Source organism: Ailuropoda melanoleuca, chromosome 11 (assembly GCF_002007445.2).
Source record: "Ailuropoda melanoleuca isolate Jingjing chromosome 11, ASM200744v2, whole genome shotgun sequence".
NCBI classification, from domain to species: domain Eukaryota; kingdom Metazoa; phylum Chordata; class Mammalia; order Carnivora; family Ursidae; genus Ailuropoda; species Ailuropoda melanoleuca.
The window spans coordinates 10,821,231-10,839,857 of NC_048228.1; the positions used below are offsets into that span (position 1 = coordinate 10,821,231).

At 53.8% G+C, this 18,627-nt stretch overlaps 1 protein-coding gene across 4 annotated transcripts in view; it reads left to right on the top strand.

The window, feature by feature from the left end:
• LOC100484271 (kazrin) overlaps window positions 1-18,627 on the top strand; it is a 472,216-nt gene that overhangs the window by 425,431 nt on the left and 28,158 nt on the right. For all 4 annotated transcript variants that reach the window (XM_034671239.1, XM_011227699.3, XM_034671241.1 and 1 more), the window contains exon 8: window positions 1,299-1,422. In XM_034671239.1, the coding sequence (XP_034527130.1) occupies window positions 1,299-1,422 (124 nt within the window). The remainder of the gene's footprint in view (window positions 1-1,298; window positions 1,423-18,627) is intronic.

Consider the following 18,627-nt stretch of genomic DNA (forward strand, 5'->3'; position numbering starts at 1 on the left):
GGCAGAGAGGAGTTAAGCCGCTGCCTCAGTCAGTCATGGTTTGGTGCCTTAGCCAGGCTCAGTACCTGGTTTGCCCTTCCCTGTCCTCTTTCCAATCTGTGGATCTATTAAGTGCATCCCACATCTTCCATCCTGCTGCCCTGGTATCTTCTCCTAGCAGCCAAAGGCTGATGACCCAGGCCATCTTTGGGCACCTTGCTGCAGGATACTGTTCTTTATTCATTTTTAACATTTCAGTATCCTGTCATCAGAGAGGAGGGGCCACAGGGAGGAAAACAGGAATTGAGAATCAGAAGGGGTCTCTGAGATCAGCGGTCTAGTCCTGGGGTTCCCAGATGCCGGTCAATGCACTGCTTCTCTGCATGAGGGTCCACCAGGAAAGACTTTTCAAATGCCGACTCCTGGGCCTTTAACCCTGAATCTGATCCACCAGCTATGGGGTGGGGCCAGGAATTCAGGTAACTCTGATGTGTTTTGGGAACCGTTAGTCTAACCTCCACCTTTTGGATGGAGAACACGACCCCGTGTCTTTGTGTTTTTAAAGCCCTCCTGTAGACACCACCCTCGGGCCCCCAATTACCCAGACAGGAGCCTGTGCCCATCATCACTGTTGTCTCCACATCACAGATGAGAAAACTGGGCTCAGAGAGGCCCGGGGTTCTAATTAGGACTGGAACTCAAGCCCCAATTCCCCACCCCGCTCTACCGTGGCCAGTCCTGCCTCTTGTCCAGAGCCTTAAGTTCTGGGGTCCTTGCTCTGCCTGCACAAAGTTCAGGGTTCTCCTTCCTCATTTTCCGGGCTCCCCTGGGTCCCCTTTTTCCCACGGGGACTTTTCCACAGGAAATTTGTATCCTTGCTGCAGGGTCCCTGCAGACGAGGGACCCAGCCAGAGCCAGGTGCGCAGACACGCTTTTGCGGGCCCTCGGGAAGCACCCCAGGGGTGTGGGCAAGCTGAATTTAAGTGACAATGGGAGTAAAGCAGCAGCAGCAGCTGGTGATTACTGTGGGGCTGTGACACCCAGGCACTGCTGTGAGCATGGTTGTCCCCGCTGACACCCTCACGACTGCCTGGCGTGGGAACCACTGTTGTCCCCAAGAGCTTCCACAACCGGCCCAAGTCGCTCCGCTAACGGGGGTGGGGGGGGGGCAGACCCTGGCCTCTTGCGCACCGGTTCCACAGCTCCCTCACCCACCGGCCGTCCCCCGCCCCTCCGCCGTCGTCCCGGTCCCCTGCACCCAGCTCAGGTGGCTTTGTTCTTCTCCCTCCACCCCCGCCGCCGGCCGACTGACTCCTCAGTCACTAGAGGATCTTGAAGACCAAAAACGGAAAAAGAAGAAAGAGAAGATGGGATTCGGCTCCATCTCGCGCGTCTTCGCCAGAGGGAAGCAGCGGAAGTCCCTAGACCCCGGCCTCTTTGATGGTACCGCCCCTGATTATTACATAGAGGAGGACGCGGACTGGTGATACCCGCCTCCCTTCGCCTGCCGCGCAGGCGTGTCTGTGCGTGTGGACGTGCGTGCGAGCGCGTGGGGGGGGGCGCGGCGGGGTGTGCGTGGCGGTGCGTGTGTGCGCGCGCGCGAGCTCCCGCGCACGTGGGTGCTGGGCGTGGCCGAGCGCGGGCCCCGCCCCCTGCGGCGTCACCTCTGTAATTGATGTACATATTCCAACCGTGTGTGACTCTGTCAACTCTGTCGTCCTCAGAGCGATACAGTTGTGTTGTTAATCTGGGTTTGTTTCTGTTTTTGTTTTCCGTGTTTTGTTTTTTTTTTCCTTTTTGTTCGGTTCATTGGGGTTTTTTTTCCCACCCCCCCATCCCCTCCTTTTTATGAAACTTGAAAACTTGAAGGACTGCTGTGTATTTGTAAATAACAAAGCTATTGTGCACTCCGTGCTTGTAAATGTCCCTTGTCCAAACTGCTACTTCTGGAGCCCGTCTGCCCAAGGATGTGGTCTGTTTTTGATGTTCCCCCCGCCGCCGCCTCCCCCACGNCCTCCGGGCGCCCGAGTCACTTTAAGCGCAAGCTGCCCGCGTGGTCAGGATAAGGTCTGCTCCCCGCCAAGACCCGGGAGCCCGGCCAGCGGGGGCCTTGCCTTGGCTTGGGCATGCCAGAGGTCAAACGGGCTCTTTTTAACGGCCTGCCAGTTTTTAAATTGCGTTGCCGTTTCTTTCTTTATGGAAAAAAAGAAAAAAGAAAATTGTTCCATTTAATTTATTTGCACAAACGCAGAAGACTTATTCTATCTAAATTATTACATAAATATCGGAATGTATATTTTTCCATGGGGTGGGCGGGAGGCGGGTGTTTGTTGACTTGTCTGTTCTATTATCATGCTGCTGCCAGACTGTGCAAGGTAGACTTGAGGGTGGCCCGAACCCAGGGACCATTGGATGTCAAAGCTTGCTTTTTTCCGTTCGTTCTTCTCTCTCCCCGCCCCATTCTTCTGCCCCTGCATGGACGTGCACTCCGCCTTTCTCTCCCCCGTCCCCATAGCTCCTCTCCAGGCCTTTATATATTTATTCATCTGAAATAAGAAACACTGACCTCAGTGAGCAGAGGGCCTGCTGTAATGGTCACCTTCTCTCGGGTCTGTCTTTTGAGGGAGGTTGAGCACAGAGTGAGACAGCCAGTCACATGACCACAGGGTATGGCCACAGGACCCTCGGCCTGAGTCGGTGCCACGAGGGTCCTCAAGAGGCTTCCCTGCAGCCGTGTCTTTCTCATCCTTGGTTACTCTGCATGTCGGCCAGGCAGGTGTCCTTGGGGGAGGCGCCCATCTCAAGGGGAGGGCTGTTGGGGACACAGTGTCCAGCACCAGAGCCTCTCTGCCCGCCCCATGCTGGTTGGTTCCTCCAGCCACACTTAGCAGAATCTCTCGGGATCCCTGGGGCCCTGTCCTCCACCCGTCACAACAGCCTGAGCCTGCTCAGCCCAGGAGTCAAAGGCTGGCAGGAACGTCTATCTCTCTGCCTATTTAGGGAGCAGTGTTGGCCCCAATGAGGCTCCACCAGCAAAGGAACCGTGTGCATTGTAACACCGGGTGATAGAGAACACGTGCGTTTCTAAGCCAGAGCCTCCTAAGGCCTAAAACTAGCTTTCCCTTCTTGTGACCTGTGAATCGCCCCCCACCCCCACCCCCAGCCCCGCTCCACCTTAACTACTAACAAACAGCTCAGTTCACCTGCCCTCTGCACAAAAGTACTACGCTTCCTGCTAACATTTTCAGCTCTTACAAAGAAAGGAGATTTGAAAGTGCTAGAGTCTCTATCAGAAGGATAGGATATTTTGTCCAAAGTCTCTAAAACAAACAAAAAAACACCAAACACCAGTAGGCTGCTCCCTTTCCTTCTGACTTGGTGGGGGGGTTGGGCAGGAGCAGGCAGGGTACCCTGCCTAATAAGGATCTTTCTGGCCTCCTTTGGCTAAGCTGTTTAACCAAGCCTGGCGGTGAGGGAGAGCGGCCAGAGCTGGCATCTTTCTCTACCGAGAGAAATTTTAGAAAATACTTTTCTCCCCCATGAATTTTTTTTTTCTTTTGGTTGATTTTTATGGTTTGCCCTTTACTTATGAGAAAATAAGATTGCAACCACTCCTGGTAATGATTTAGTAGTTCCTTTTCATTTCAGTCTTTGTAAATTAGGAGATAAATCTAAGAGTTACTAAGGATGATTTATTTAAGAGAACTACGTCAAATAGCGAATGAGTTATGGGTAAATTAGATGAAAATAACTTTTCCCATGGGAAAGGTTTCTCGAAGGCATGGATGCAAATATAAAATATAAAAAAAAATCTAAATAAAGCTTATTTTAAAATATTATTGAATTCTATGTTATTTGATTGCTTCTATCTTGCTCCGGGTGGGAGGCAAAGCCCGTGCATGACCTGTTCCTTGGAATTCCAGGACTGGGTCTGGAGGGGCTGAGAAAGCTGGCTGAATTCTGGGCCCATGGTGGGGCTGAAGCCAGGGTGGCCTCCCAGAAACCTCTCATCTTGGCCACCTGACTGTAATTTGGAGGAGCGGTCCGCATCCAGGGCGCCTGTGGTCCTAATGTACCATCTCCAAGCCTGGCTCCCTGGCCCTGCGTTCTCCAGCTCAGCGGCCCCAGTCAGCTTTCATCTGCTTCCTTCTCACCCCAACCCCGCCCCCCAGCACTCCTTCCAAAGGCCCAGAAAATTCGCCTGTGAGTTTGGGGCATGTTACTTTCTGTAGACCTCACTGGGCCTCTGCATTGTCCCAACATCCCCCCTTCCCTGGGGTCAGAGACGAGCTTAAGAAAGAAATCGAGGGAGCCACAGGGCTTTCCTGATAAAGGAAAGGCTTTTTCCAGTCCCATGAGATCCCCCGGATGCAAAGCCTGGGCCTCCCCCTGTGAAACTCCACAGTGTGGCCCAAGAAGAGGTCACCCTGCATACCCCGATCCCTGATTGTGGCCAGCGCCCTCCTCCTCTGCTCCAAACGTAAAGACAGATCCTCTCCGGCAATAAAACTGATGGAAGACTGGCCTTTTAACCCCCCTATCGTTTCTGCTGGAAGAAAGCTCAAAGCTCCGTGATCTGTAGACCAAGAAGTTGTACAGTTCAGGACTGCGAGGAAACTTAGGGACATCAACCCTGGCAGTTCTCAACCCAGCCACACGTTAAAATCACCTGCAGAGCTTTTGAAACCAGTTACCAAGGCCAGGCCATAGCCCTGAGTCAGCATCAGTAACCTTTTCCGGCGACTCTAAGGCATAGCCAGCATTGAGAACCGCTGGGCTAGTCTGAGGCCCGCAAGTGGCCCAAGCACACATACCACGGCCCTCCTCTCCCTGGCCTCATGCAAACATCACCAATCGATCGAAGAGCCCTTCCCACCCAGCCCAAAGTGGCCTCTGATGTCTTCACTTTGCAAAGCCTCAGACAGCCACTGCCCATCAGTCAGAGTTGGCATACAAGGAGAAAGCCCGTTTGCCAACCCAAAACTAGCCCAACCACCCCACCCCAGCCCCACTGGGCAGATGGGGAACACTTTGGCCCAGAGCAGAATGACTTGGCCGAGATCCTAACAGTCACTGCTACAGTCCTGTAACATTTTCAAGGACTGAGCCATACCTATTCATATCTTCATAGCTCTACTCAAAAGTCCAACTTCAAGTGGTACCTATTAGAAATTGAAGTAGGGATGCCCAGTGCAACTAGGGCCAGTGTACAGACCCACAGGTTGTGTACTTCACTACTCCAGAAGGCACTACTGTGTAAATGGTGCCCTGAGTTGAACAGTGCACAACCTGCACAGCTGTACTCAGTAGCCCTTCTGCGTGCTCTCCCACCCATGCTGGCAGGCTCCAACAGCTGTAACCTAGTAACATAATAACAATAGTAATATCTAACATTTATTAAGCACTTAAACCATGGGCCACAGTCCATGCTGTGCTCTTTACATGCATTAACTCAGTTAACCCTCCAACAACCTGCATTTTTGGTGTGAAAACTCGGTTAAGTAAATTGCCAAGAAGCTAGTAAACAGTAGAGCTGGACTTCAAACCTCGGGAGTCTGTAGTGCCCTGACCAGCATCTAGACAGTGAGGGGGTGGGCCCGGGCAGGGGACATTGTGGAGGCCTCAGCAAGGCCAGGTTTATGCCTCACCCACCCTTAGCCTCTGGCACAGCCTGGCACTTCCTTGCTGGTGTGACTGCATCTATTCCATCCATTCTGTCAGCCTTTTATCTCCAGGCCCAGGAGACCCACCCCCAGGGAGCGAGTGGGGAAGGCAGAGTAGAACCGAGCTGCGGGCCTGCACTAGCGCCCCGTTTGGGGCAGAGTTTTGCCTCCGCTGGCCCCGCTGTGGAGCCCCTCCCTACACCAGAGCTGCCGGGTTCTCGGGGTCAACTCTGCCCCCGACAGGAGGTGGGGGTCCTGGCCTGGCCACAACCTGCGTCCAGGGGCCCGGGAGCTGCCCCACACCGGTGCCCGGTGGGGACGCACGGTGCGCTGGGGCTGTAACATAGGAGAGCACCGGCCAGCTCACCGACGTGAGTGGGCCTCTCACCCACGGGGCCGCTCACCCACAACCTGCAGCTCATAAAACGGACCTTACAAACCCCCCCCAGCCCATCTGCTCTGAACAAACGGCTTTTGAGTTTTTTCAGTTCAAACCCCACCAGGTGGGGCCAACGCTGCCACGGTCCCACCTGTTAACGTTTTCGAGCGGAAAAACAACTTGGTGGTCATAAAGAATCAAGAGGGAATACATATCATTAACCTTATCTTAGAAGAGGATTCCTCATTTTATATTCTTAACAAATGCCCTATAAACATAAAAATATTTGGGAGTTTGGTCTTGGCTGTCTGTTAGAATAGTAAGTGCCCGCCAGTGCAGTGTCGCTCTCCACGTATATCGAGGGCGTAAATCCCACTGGCAGCGAGGGTACGAGCAGTTCATACCCGAACCACAGCTACACGGCGTCTTAAAGCCCAGTTACCGAAAAATACGCAAATACCCAGCACGGCATTCTAAGGGCTAGGCCCCCGAACCCCAACAAACAATCCAGGAGAAAATCATCCCAAGAGGATTGGTCTTTAAGAAGCGGCCACTGAAAGCCTTGCCCTCTTCTTCCTGAAAATGGCAGGACTTAACAGTCCCCAGCCTGTCCCCGGGGGAACCTTGCAACAGGGTCGGCCTACGCACAGCAGTCGGGCTTCTCCATCCGAGTCCCCGGGAAACGCTGGCTGACTGCTCACCCATGTTCACTGATTTCCAGGTTTGATCTGATTGCTCTCTTAATGGGTTACCAGTAAATGGCAGTTAATTGCAGCCAAACGAGACTGTATGAAATTGCAGCCACGCTGCACCTGGGGACCCTTGCAGCCCACCAGTGGGGCCAGGCCAGGCCTGGATAACCGCTGCAGCTCTGGTCTTGCATCTGATTTCTAGCCACTTGTTTACCCATGAGCCTCAGTGTCCTCTCATCTGTGACGTGGGTGTCCTAACACTCCCCTCCTCCCAGGCTCAGAAAGGAGAGCTGACTGTGTTTCGTGGCCTGGAGAGGACTGGCCCCGTGGCCTTTGTTCCCCCACAATTTGAGTGGATTTAAGTTCAAATCAGAGACAGGGAAAATGTGTGCAAACAGCTTGATACACATCCTGAGCCCAAAGGTGACTCGATCCAGACAGGTGCCCCAGGGGTAAGATCAGGGCATCGGGCTGTGTGACCCCGACATCACTCCAGCTGTGTGCCCACTCCTCAGAGTCCGGGTTCCATTCCAGTGTGGCCCTGTGAGAGACTCCGGGCTTCTCTGCCTCGGAACTGGGAGGCTTTGACGTGTGTGCCCGCTGAATCCGCCCCCAGAATCCACCAACCATGACAAAATTCTTTCTAGATTCCAAGTAGAAACATACTCTTGCTGTGGCGAGCACAGAGAAATTTAGACCATGGGAAACAATGAGGCTGCCCAAGCCTGGGTTCTTGAGGCGAAAGCCCCCAGGTCACCCCGGGGTGGTATATGTATACGGAGATGGGTGTCAGAACCCAGGCCAGCCTGGCCTCACAGTGAGGCCTGCCTCCAACTCTTTGCAGATACTCACTCATATAACCCTTCCAACGGCCCTTCAAGGTAAATACTGTGATTGCCTCCGTTTTATAGATGAACAAACCGAGGCACAGAGAGGTGAAGGTGTTGCCCAAAGTCACACAGCTAGAAAGAGGCAGAACTGGGTTTCAACTCCAGCCGTCTGGCTCCAGAGTCTGTGCTCTCAGTAATCGTGCTCCGAAGTCTCTGACCAAGCTCCCCCCCCACCCCACCCCCCCTGGGACAACTAATCAATAGGAAGCTTCAGAGAACTTGAGAAAGCCTCACTAGCCGAGCCCTGTGCAGGCTAGCTCTTTGGGGCTCAGTTTTTCTACCCAGTAGAGGAAGAAATTGGAAAAGGCAGTAGTTTTCAAACCGTGTTCCATGGAACACTTGGGGGTTCCTCAGAGGCCCCCTCAAGAGGTTGCCATGGCTGATGAAAGAATTAGCAGGCAGGGCTCCAGGCCTACCTTTAGCCAGAGAAGCTCTGCTCTTATCTGTTGCACACTGGACCTCCATGCTGGAGTCTATTCAAAGGATCCTAGGATAGAAAAAAACATGAGCAAGAAGAAAAAAAAGAGAGAGAGAGAGAGAGGAAGTTTGGGAACAACGCATAGATCAGTAGTGGTCAGACCTGAGCATGCCTTGAGTTTTAAGGATACAGAGTCCCTGGCTCCATCCCCGTACCTACTAAATCAGGTCTGGGGGTAAGATGCCGGGATCTGTGTTTCACATGAGCTCCCCGATGCGGGCTCATTTGCGAGAGGCCACACAGGGCAGTAGGCGAGGGCAGCATCCTGGCCGTGGGTTTTAGCGCAGACTTGCCCTGGGGAAACTTCCCCTCAGGGACCGTGATAAGGGAGATTGAGGCCACCTCCCTGGGGCAGCTCCAGGGCCCCCCTGTGAGGGAGGAACAGCTACCAGGGGCCTTCGCTGGGCCCAGCTGAGCAGAGCGGAGCGGTCCGGCATGGCACAGCCGCGGCTCCCGGGCAGCCTCAGAAACCTGCAGCAGGACACTTATTAGAGTCACAGAGAGGTCCCCAACTTCCCTAGAGGCACACGGCCAGGAGGTGGCGGGGACAGAAGTCAAGCCTGGGTGCAGGCCAAGGTCAGAGCGTGATATCCACCATCCCAGACTTCGCCTGACCTGTGGCCGACTGGGCTTCAACCAAGCATCCGGTGGACCTGCTGGCCTTGGCCTGGGGACACCAGAGGATGAGCCCTGCATTGGGAATGAGACTGCCCGAGGTATGCTCTGGGGAGCGGTCTGGGGTAGAGCGGCTGCTGAGGGAGGGGCCCCTGCAGGGTTCCACCCAGACCCCCGCCCTCAGCCTCCTAAGGAGGCCCAGCCTTCAACCCAGAAGCCCTACCTCAGCCCCGCGCAGTGGAGAGCCCTGAGCCTGGCTCTGGACTTCCTGTTCCAGCTTGGCCAAGGACTCGCTGTGTGACCATAGGCAAGTGGGTCTCTCCCTCTGGGCCTCAGACTCCCTCTAAAACAAACCAGGGCAGTGGTGGCCTGTGGAGCCATACAAGTCCCTGGCGTCCTCCCCCTGGCCACCTCCCCCACCAAGCTCACTGCCCTTCACCCCAAAGCCCTAGTTTATATGTCTTACAGATGTGATCTCATTGGCACGAAAGATTTTTTTTTTTTTTAAAGATTTTATTTATTTATTTGACAGAGATAGAGACAGCCAGTGAGAGAGGGAACACAAGCAGGGGGGAGTGGGAGAGGAAGAAGCAGGCTCACAGCAGAGGAGCCTGACGTGGGTCGATCCCATAACGCCGGGATCACGCCCTGAGCCGAAGGCAGACGCCCAACCGCTGTGCCACCCAGGCGCCCCAGCACGAAAGATTTTTAACGCAGGGGCAGTGAGACCCCCAGGGGTTAGGTAATCTTGAAGCTACATCTTATGGGCTGCCTCAGGCCTCCTCCTGCACCCCCATTGCGGAAAAGTCACTCCCCAAGAGCACCCCAGACTCCCCTGCTCACCCCTGCTCCGCACCAGAGACAGCTGGCCCAGGTCCCTTCCCTCCTCACCCTGGCAGAATAGGAAAGCCTGCAAATGGAGGGCCGGGGCCCCTCCCCAGGGCGCCACGCACAGTCCCCGGATGGACCGCAGCAAGACTACATAGAATGATGCCCCTCCCAGGTGACTGCCTTTACAGCTTGCAGTGCTCTTTCCTGGGCAGATGAAGGTCAAGTTGAAAGGCGTAGCTTCTGGGCAAACTGGGTCCAAACCTTAGTCCTGACCATTTGCTCCCTGGCAACATTAGGCAAGTTCCTGAAACTGGCTGGGCCTCAGTTTCCCAATGTGGACACTGGGCACCATACAGCGCATTCAAGGGGTGGCTGCTAGGAAGAAACAAGTTACTGCATACAAAAGGCTGAGCTCGGGGCACAGTGAATGTTAGCCACAATAATGACAATGACAATGACAGTGAGGACAGGGATCTCATTTCAGCCTCTCACCAGCCCTGGGAGAGAGGCCGAGCAGGAGCCTGGTTCAGGTGTGAAGGCAGGTTCAGCAACTCACTTGGGGATAAGACCAGAGGACGGGAGGTACAGAGCTGACAGGGCTCTTGGCGGCTTCTCGCCCACTCCCCTCATGTTATGGATGGGAAGGGACTTGCCCACAGTTAAGCAGGGCATCTGTGTCCTGAGCTGGTTGTGGAACCCAGGGTTCCTGACTCCCAGACCAGTGTTCTGAGCTGCTGCAGACCACCAGATTCAGCAGAGGGGGGAAAAAAGTCCTTGTGTCCATTGTTTTGGAAGCAATGCTGTGTCTCTAACCCTTAGAGACCATGAACACAACACATTAGTTTATCAAGGCTCTGAGAAGTTCTGCAGTGAAGAAAAATAGCTCACTTTTTTCCACTTTGTTTCCCAAACAATTGACTACAGAACCATGCATTTGTACCTAGTTCTGTGGACCATCCTCTGGGACACGTTGCAACGGGAGACTCCTTCAGCCCCTGTGTTCCGTGCTTAGAGGCGCTAAGTCAGCGGTTCTTTGGAGAGCTCTAAGCACACCACACTTCTGACATTGTTTAGCCCTGGAAAGTCCCTGAGGCTCATAGGGGATTCCCATGGGCCTTAAGAAGTGAGCCAGGAGCAAGGCGAGGTGGAGTCTGGACCTCTCTCTATCCGAGCATCCCCTTTGCTCAGGAAGAACGTGAGTCAGTGTGCAGCCTCTGAGCAGGGGAAGGGCCCCCGCAGCCTGGCTAGAAATGCCAGCCCTAGGATGTTGGTTTTGCTGCTGTCCCAGATCCCAGATATACACAGAGGGGCCGAGCCCATTGCCACCGGGCCCTGGGGCAGGGACAGGAGTGGGCATGCCATCCTGCCAGGACATCTGGCCCCACCTGCCCTGTCACCACACCTGCTCTGAGCTGCCTCATCACTTTCCCTGGGCCGGGCCACAGACCCTGGCATCGCATCCTGATGGGCTCCATGCCTACGCAGTGCCAGCCTCCTTCCTTGTTAGGACACTGATGTCTCTGGGGGTGGCATGGAGACTGTGGTTGGGGGCAGGCAGGCCAGGGAGGAGAGAAGACTGCCTCTGACAGCTGTCACTGCAGGGACTGGTGCTGTGGAACAGGGGAGGAGGCTCTCTGCAGCAGAGCTGATCAAAACCAAACAACACAGGGAGGGGTGTTGAGGAAAGCCCAGGCTTGGGACCCAGATCTCTGGGTGTGATCCCAGAGCCAGTGCATAGCCGTGCAGCCCTAAGCCGCTTGCTTAGTCCCTCTGAGCCTCCGTTTTCCCCTCTGTAAAATGGGGACAAAATTGCCTATCTCCTGGGGCTGTGGCAAAGATGAAATTAGAAATGGAGAGAAATGTTCAGCCTCGGGCAGCTGCTCATCTCCATGTGACAGGAGACTCCCACAAGCGGAAACGTGGGCCGGTGACATGAGACGCAGGCTCTGGGTCCTGGCTGCGTCTGAGTGCGCAGCCGATGGACGTTTCTGAGCTCCACTTTCCTCATCTGTGCAATGGGCCTGCTCACCCGCACAGGCTGTAAAGCACCCAGCGAGGTTAGCCGTCATGGTCACGGTCACGAGGACCCCCAGTGTGAGCCGCGTGCCGTTCACCGTCTCTGTTTAGGTCAGCTCTAGCGGCCCCACTGCACAGAGTGTGGTTGGTGGTGACGGGGTCCGCCTCCGTGAGCACCCTGGGGAGCCGGCACTGTGCTGTGCACATGCCCGCCTCATTCCCACTATCTCTGCACCCCAGAGGCCCCAGGCGGGTCAGGGAAGTGGGTGTCTGTGCGCTGCAGGCTGCCCCACCTAAGGAAGCGAGCCCTCCTGGGCTCCAGTGCTCCCAGAGCTCCTGGTTTTCAAGAGAAGCCAAAAGTGTCATGGAATACACTGGAATTCTTATACTGGTAACTCTTTTTTTTTTTTTTAAGAAAAGTAGTGTTCTTTAGCAAAAAAAATATGACCAGGGCCGCAGTTGGACATAGGACCAGCCTGCCTGTGGCCCGAGAGCCCAGCCAGGTGACTCCACCGTTTCTCATGGCTCTCCTCTGTGGGACTCAGGATTGGGGGGCAGCGCTCCCCCTTCAGGTGAAGGTGCCGATGGGCCTGACAAAGTGCGACTCCACGCTCTCCCAGAGATGCTAGGAGGAGGCATGGTCGCCCGTGTGGAGACAGCTATGACCCTGCCAGCCCAGGGACATGGCGCGGGTGTCAGGCTAAGGACCAAGGACCAGGGCTGACTTCTGCGGGGGGTGAGGAGGGAGTGATGAAAGCTGGCAGAAGAGAGTAGGACGTGACTTGCTGACATTTACCGAGTGCCGGGCAAGTACAAGCCCTTGACATACACTCGGTAAGTCATTCAACAAACACTGGCTGACCACTTCCTGTGTGGTGGGCCTAGGGAGGGCTCAGGCTGAGGACCCAGACGTAAACATGAGACCACATAAGTTATCCTGATGTTGTCCTCCCCAAAATCACATGAAGTGGGGGTTATTGTCCTAACCTCACAGGTGAGACAACTGAGCTCAGACAGGACAGACAGAAATAGCCCAAGGAGACACAGTAATCAAGGGACCGGGGATAGGAATTGGGGGCACTATACCACTTCCAGGCAGATGCAGGGGAAGCTGCCAGCCTGGCTTGGTTCTCTCGTTTCCAGAAAGCCAAGCCCAGCACCAGTTTTCTCCTTGACATTTCCAGTAGGTATCTAAGTGTAAGAATGCCCCACCATGAGCCTCACCAGAGCTCTGTCTTCATTTGGAAGCATTAAAGAAATACTGCTCAGAAACATTCTTGCTCTTCCTAAATTAGCCTTGGGGCAAGAAGCAAAGTAGCTCACCTCCGGTGTGGGGAATTTCCGGGAGCTGGAGGCCTTGTGAAGGAGGTGGGAGGTTGGACAGTCCGCATTGACCTGAGCCAGAGGTCCGTGCCTCCGACTCGCTGCGGGTCCCCCGGGCCAGCAAGCAAACGCACAGGGTCTCACGACCATCACGAGGACCACAGTGCACAGGGCTCACCGAAGCAGGCTGAGCCGAGCCAGAATGAACCTGAGAGGTCCTGAGGCCCACAGGGGAGCTGGGAGGGTTGGTCACAGGAAGAGGCCAGGCTGAAAATCTAGTCAGGGACCCCGGGCACAGCTGGGCCCTCAAAGCCCCCAGCAACCCGTAACTCCAGCCCTGCCTCCTAGAGCCATACAGATGCAAACTCCACGGGGGCACTGGGAGAAGAATCGTTCTCCGGCCCTCAGCCTCCACTCCAAGATCTCCCCTGCTTCACCTTCCAGCCCCGCCGGCGGTGGAAAAGCCGGGAAAACGTGTGGGCAAAGAGGACTAGAAGTGGGAATAGAGGCAGAGGCCAGGCCCCCAGCTGGAATACTGCCCCAGCGCAAACAAAAGAGGGAAGAGGTTTCAACTGCAGATCAGACTCTAAGTAGGACTTCCCAAATGCGGGCACTCTTCAGCACCAGGACAGGTTAGCAAGGAGGACAAAGGAAAGTGTCTGTGTCTCTTTTTCAAGCGTCCTATGGTTGTCACGGGAGAGCAGTCCGCTTGCCTGCCCTGGGCCTCGTCTTCGCCTCTTGCCCCTGAGTCTGTACAGTCAGGAGCTAGTCGCCGAGCATCAACCTGGGACGTGAGTGCCGGAGCAGGTGCGGCTCTGGAAGTCAACTCCCTGCCTCCTGGGAAATCCTCCACGGGGCTGCCGGGAAGCAGTGACTGGGGGAGGATGGCCCCTGCAGTTGGGGACAGGGGTCCTGTCCGGTCGGGAGACAGTGAGCACCAACAATGAGGGGAAAGGGAAGCGTGGGACGTTTTCTCGCGCGCATAAAGTAGCAATGGCTGGTAAAATCCGCACGCGGTGGGCCTTCTCTATGTGCTTTGCGGTGTCGCAGACGTTAAGGGACACGGGGGCTGGGCGCGCAGTCAGCTGGTTAGCTCAGGGCCTCCAAGGGCCCGCTTGGCGCTGGGGTCAAGGTGTTGCGGGTGAGTGACAGCCAGGGTCCTGCCGTCACCCCAGCAGCTGCCCAATCAGTGACTTGATGCGTTTGAACCCGGGTTGTCTGATCGGGCGCTCCAGGGTCTGTCTTTGGCACGTGCCTCGCAGGAGCTGGGACTGGGGCCCCAGCGAAGCATCACCACCCAACGTGGTGGCTGATACTGGGCCGGGAAACGTGACTTTCTCACATTATAACGTGGCATTTTAAAAATGAGGGTTCAGGGGCGCCTGGGTGGCACAGCAGTTGAGCGTCTGCCTTCGGCTCAGGGCGTGATCCCAGCGTTGTGGGATCCGAGCCCCACATCAGGCTCCTCCGCTGTGGGCCTGCTTCTTCCTCTCCCACTCCCCCTGCTTGTGTTNTCGCTGGCTGTCTCTATCTCTGTCAAATAAATAAATAAAATTTAAAAAATAAATAAATAAATAAAAATTAAAATGAGGGTTCAGCTTTTGGCTGGAGAAGTGCTGACCAGGGCTCCCTACCGCTGCCCACGTGCAGGGAGCNATAAAAATGAGGGTTCAGCTTTTGGCTGGAGAAGTGCTGACCAGGGCTCCCTACCGCTGCCCACGTGCAGGGAGCTCGGACCAGCACTGGCTAACGGGGCGGGACAGCCTGAGAAGAGAGAGACCTCGGGGCAGACAGACGGGGGCGCTGGGAGCCGTCCCGCTGCGAGCTCACTGGCATCTGGTGTGTGAAGGCCAGAGAGGCCCCCAAAACAACCTACCCTGAGCAAGACAGCTCCCACGACAAATGAGCCCATCCCAAATGTCAGTCAATAGTGCTGAGGTCCAGAGGCCCTGCCATCGGCCAAGAAAAAGGAAGGAGACCATGTGTGCATGTGAGGGGCCACGAGCAGCTTGATGCGGCCAAAAAGGAAGTGGGGAGAAGATGAGCCTGGAGGGAGGGGCCTGCTCCCTCCCTCCTTACCTCCTCTCCTGCCTGCTTGCTTTTAACCGAAATCTATAGAGCGCCTTCTGTCTGGCAGAAATGGGCAGGATCTGCTCATAGAGTCTCGCCGAATGATGCCCCGGTCCACATCCCGTGGCCTCTCGTTGTCACTGAAATGGCCTATGGTGGTGAATTGACACCACAGAGACCAGCAGAGATGGAGCCCTTGCTAGACATCGGAGATACCTAGGGAAAAACAGGCCCCACTCCTGTCCCCATGGGGTTTATGCTCTAGTGGGAGGCACGCTCCCCAATAATCCCATGACCAATCCTTGATTCCAGCCGTGAGAAGGGCCGGCAAGAACAGCGCCTGGCTCAATGAGAGCACTGTGAGTGCATGCGTGCGGGGTGGAGGTGGGGACCCCCCCCCGTGTGCTGCAGGGGGTGGGGACTAGCCTACGCCGGGGGACTGGAGAAGGGGTCCCTGGAAGAGGCATTTCAGTCGAGCCCAAAGGCTTCCTAGGAGGTCGCCAAGCAGAGAAGCCTGCAGCGGGGTACTTACAGGGAGAGAGCGGCAGGTGCAACAGATTCGAGATGGGGGAGGGGACCAGGAGTGCTGGAAAAGTGAGAGAAGCCCAGGGGAGCCGCAGAGGGGGTGTGGGAATGAGGCTGGGTCCCTGGCACAGGGCTGGCTCACACAGAGCCTCGTGAAAGGAGCCTGGGTTTTATGCAGGGAGCCAGGGACGGATGCTGAGTGGAAGAGGTCCCTGGGGAGATTCAAATTAAAACAGTAACAACAACAAAACTGTACTGACTGTCACTTTCCCATAACTTGGGCTCTCAAGGACGGCATTAAGCATCACCATGAACCAGGTCCAGGTGATAAAGAGAAGGATAGACTTGGCCTCTGACCTGGGAACTCCCTTTGCAGCAGGGCAGATGGACAGACCCGCCAGCAGAACGTGAAGCGTGCAGGGCGGACAGTGTGCGCAGCCAGAGGGATGTCCCCTCGGGGCCGTGTGGAGGAAGACAGACTCTGAGGGCCCTCCCTCTGCAGAACCATTAATCTAAGATCAAACAGACATTTTAATGCATCTCTGGCCTCACCAAAATTAAGCAGAATCCCCAACATGCCCCCATCCAAAACTAAAAGGCTGTGAGCAAAGACCAGAACAGGAGCAGTGAGTGGTAAGCAAGTGTGACAACTGGGGTGTGTCCTGGGCCCAGACGCTGATGTCAGTACTGTCGACAGGGAAGTAAATGCTGGGGTGTGGCAAAGTGAAGGAACGGAGCCTGTGGTCTCTCATTCTCCCGGGTCCCTCTAACGGGAATGAAATGGTCCCTGCTACCAGGTACCATCCCCACTCCCTACCCCCTCCCACCCCGGCAGGTCACAGAAATCCTCTCTGGAGGGAAGCCTCTGCTATTAAGACTCTAGAGATTCCCGTAAGATCAAATCTCAGTTCAGCATGCATGAGAGTCCACAGAGAAATACGGCAAATTGAGACCCTCCAAGGCCTTTTCAGATACAGTAGTTACCAATACCAAATATAAGCTAATATGTATGTAATACTTAAAAAAATTTAAGATGAAGTCATAAACATGAGCAAACAAGAGACTATCTGAAAAGACCAGGTGAACTTGGGAAAGAACAAAATAGAACTTTTAGAAGTATATAGTTAGTAACATTAAAAAAAATAAAACCCAAGGGTACCTGGGTGGCACAGTCAGTTAAGCATCTGACTCTTGATCTCAGCTCAGGTCTTGATCTCAGGGTCATGAGTCCAAACTCCTCCTTGGGCTCCATGCTGGGCATGGAGTCTACTTAAAAAAAATAAGTAGGGGCACCTGGGTGGCACAGCGGTTAAGCGTCTGCCTTCAGCTCAGGGCGTGATCCCGGCGTTATGGGATCGAGCCCCACATCAGGCTCCTCCACTATGAGCCTGCTTCTTCCTCTCCCACTCCCCCTGCTTGAGTTCCCTCTCTCTCTGCCTGTCTCTATCTCTGTCAAATAAATAAATAAAAATCTTAAATAAATAAATAAATAAATAAAAATATAAAAAAATAAGTAAATAAAATAAAATCCAAGGATGGATTAAGCTGCAGAGTGAACTGCTGAAGAGAGAATTTTAAAAATGGAAAACAGATCTAAGGAAATTACCCAGAATGCAATGCAGAAAAATAAGTTGGTGGAAACCATGAGGGGAAATCAGAGCCTTCTGGTCTACCACAACAGCCACTAGCCACGTGTGGTAATATAAACCTGTATTTGAATTCATTAAAATTCAATAAAGCTTTAGACTCAGTTTCTCAGCTGCACTAGCCACATTTTGAGTGTTCTCTCCATGTGTGGCTACCAGCTGCCATAATGGACAGTGCAGATTAACCAGCATTTCCACCATCCTAGAAAACTCTATTGGACGGCACTGCTTACAAGAGGGGGAAGACAGAATTAGAAAGTCCAATCCCAGAAGGAGAGCAAAGAGAGAATGGAGTGGACACCTGGGTGGCTCAGTGGTTTAAGTGTCTGCCTTCAGCTCAAGTCATGATCCCAGGGTCCTGGGATCGAGCCCCACGTCAGGCTCCTTGCTCAGGGGGGAGCCTGATTCTCCCTCTCCCTCTGCTGCTCCCCCTGCTTGTGCATGCCCTCTCTCTCTGACAAATAAATAAATAAAATCTTTAAAAAATAAAAAGAGAGACTGGAGAAGGGTCATATTTTAAGAGATAATGTTGAGAATATTCCAAAAATAAACCCAGAGATAACAGGAAGCACAATTTGGACCAGTCAGAATAAGAAGCAATCCACATGTAGCCACATCATAATGAAACTGCAGAGCACCAAAGACAAAGAGAAAACCTTCAAAGGACTAACTACAGAACAATTGGGCCGGCCGCTGCCTTCTCTTTAGCAGAAAGGAAGACAGAAGGTAGTGGCACAATGTCCTTGAGGTGCCAGAAAGAAATGACTGTCAGTCTAAAACGGTACCCAGCAAACTCTTTGAAGGACGAAGGAGAAACATAGGTTTTTTTCAGATAAAAGTTGTAGGAGCTTGGGGTGCCTGGGTGGCACAGCAGTTGAGCGTCTGCCTTCGGCTCAGGGCGTGATCCTGGCGTTATGGGATCGAGCCCCACATCAGGCTCCTCCACTATGAGCCTGCTTCTTCCTCTCCCACTCCCCCTGCTTGAGTTCCCTCTCTCTCTGCCTGTCTCTATCTCTGTCAAATAAATAAATAAAAATCTTAATTAAATAAATAAATAAATAAAAATATAAAAAAATAAGTAAATAAAATAAAATCCAAGGATGGATTAAGCTGCAGAGTGAACTGCTGAAGAGAGAATTTTAAAAATGGAAAACAGATCTAAGGAAATTACCCAGAATGCAATGCAGAAAAATAAGTTGGTGGAAACCATGAGGGGAAATCAGAGCCTTCTGGTCTACCACAACAGCCACTAGCCACGTGTGGTAATATAAACCTGTATTTGAATTCATTAAAATTCAATAAAGCTTTAGACTCAGTTTCTCAGCTGCACTAGCTACATTTTGAGTGTTCTCTCCATGTGTGGCTACCAGCTGCCATAATGGACAGTGCAGATTAACCAGCATTTCCACCATCCTAGAAAACTCTATTGGACGGCACTGCTTACAAGAGGGGGAAGACAGAATTAGAAAGTCCAATCCCAGAAGGAGAGCAAAGAGAGAATGGAGTGGACACCTGGGTGG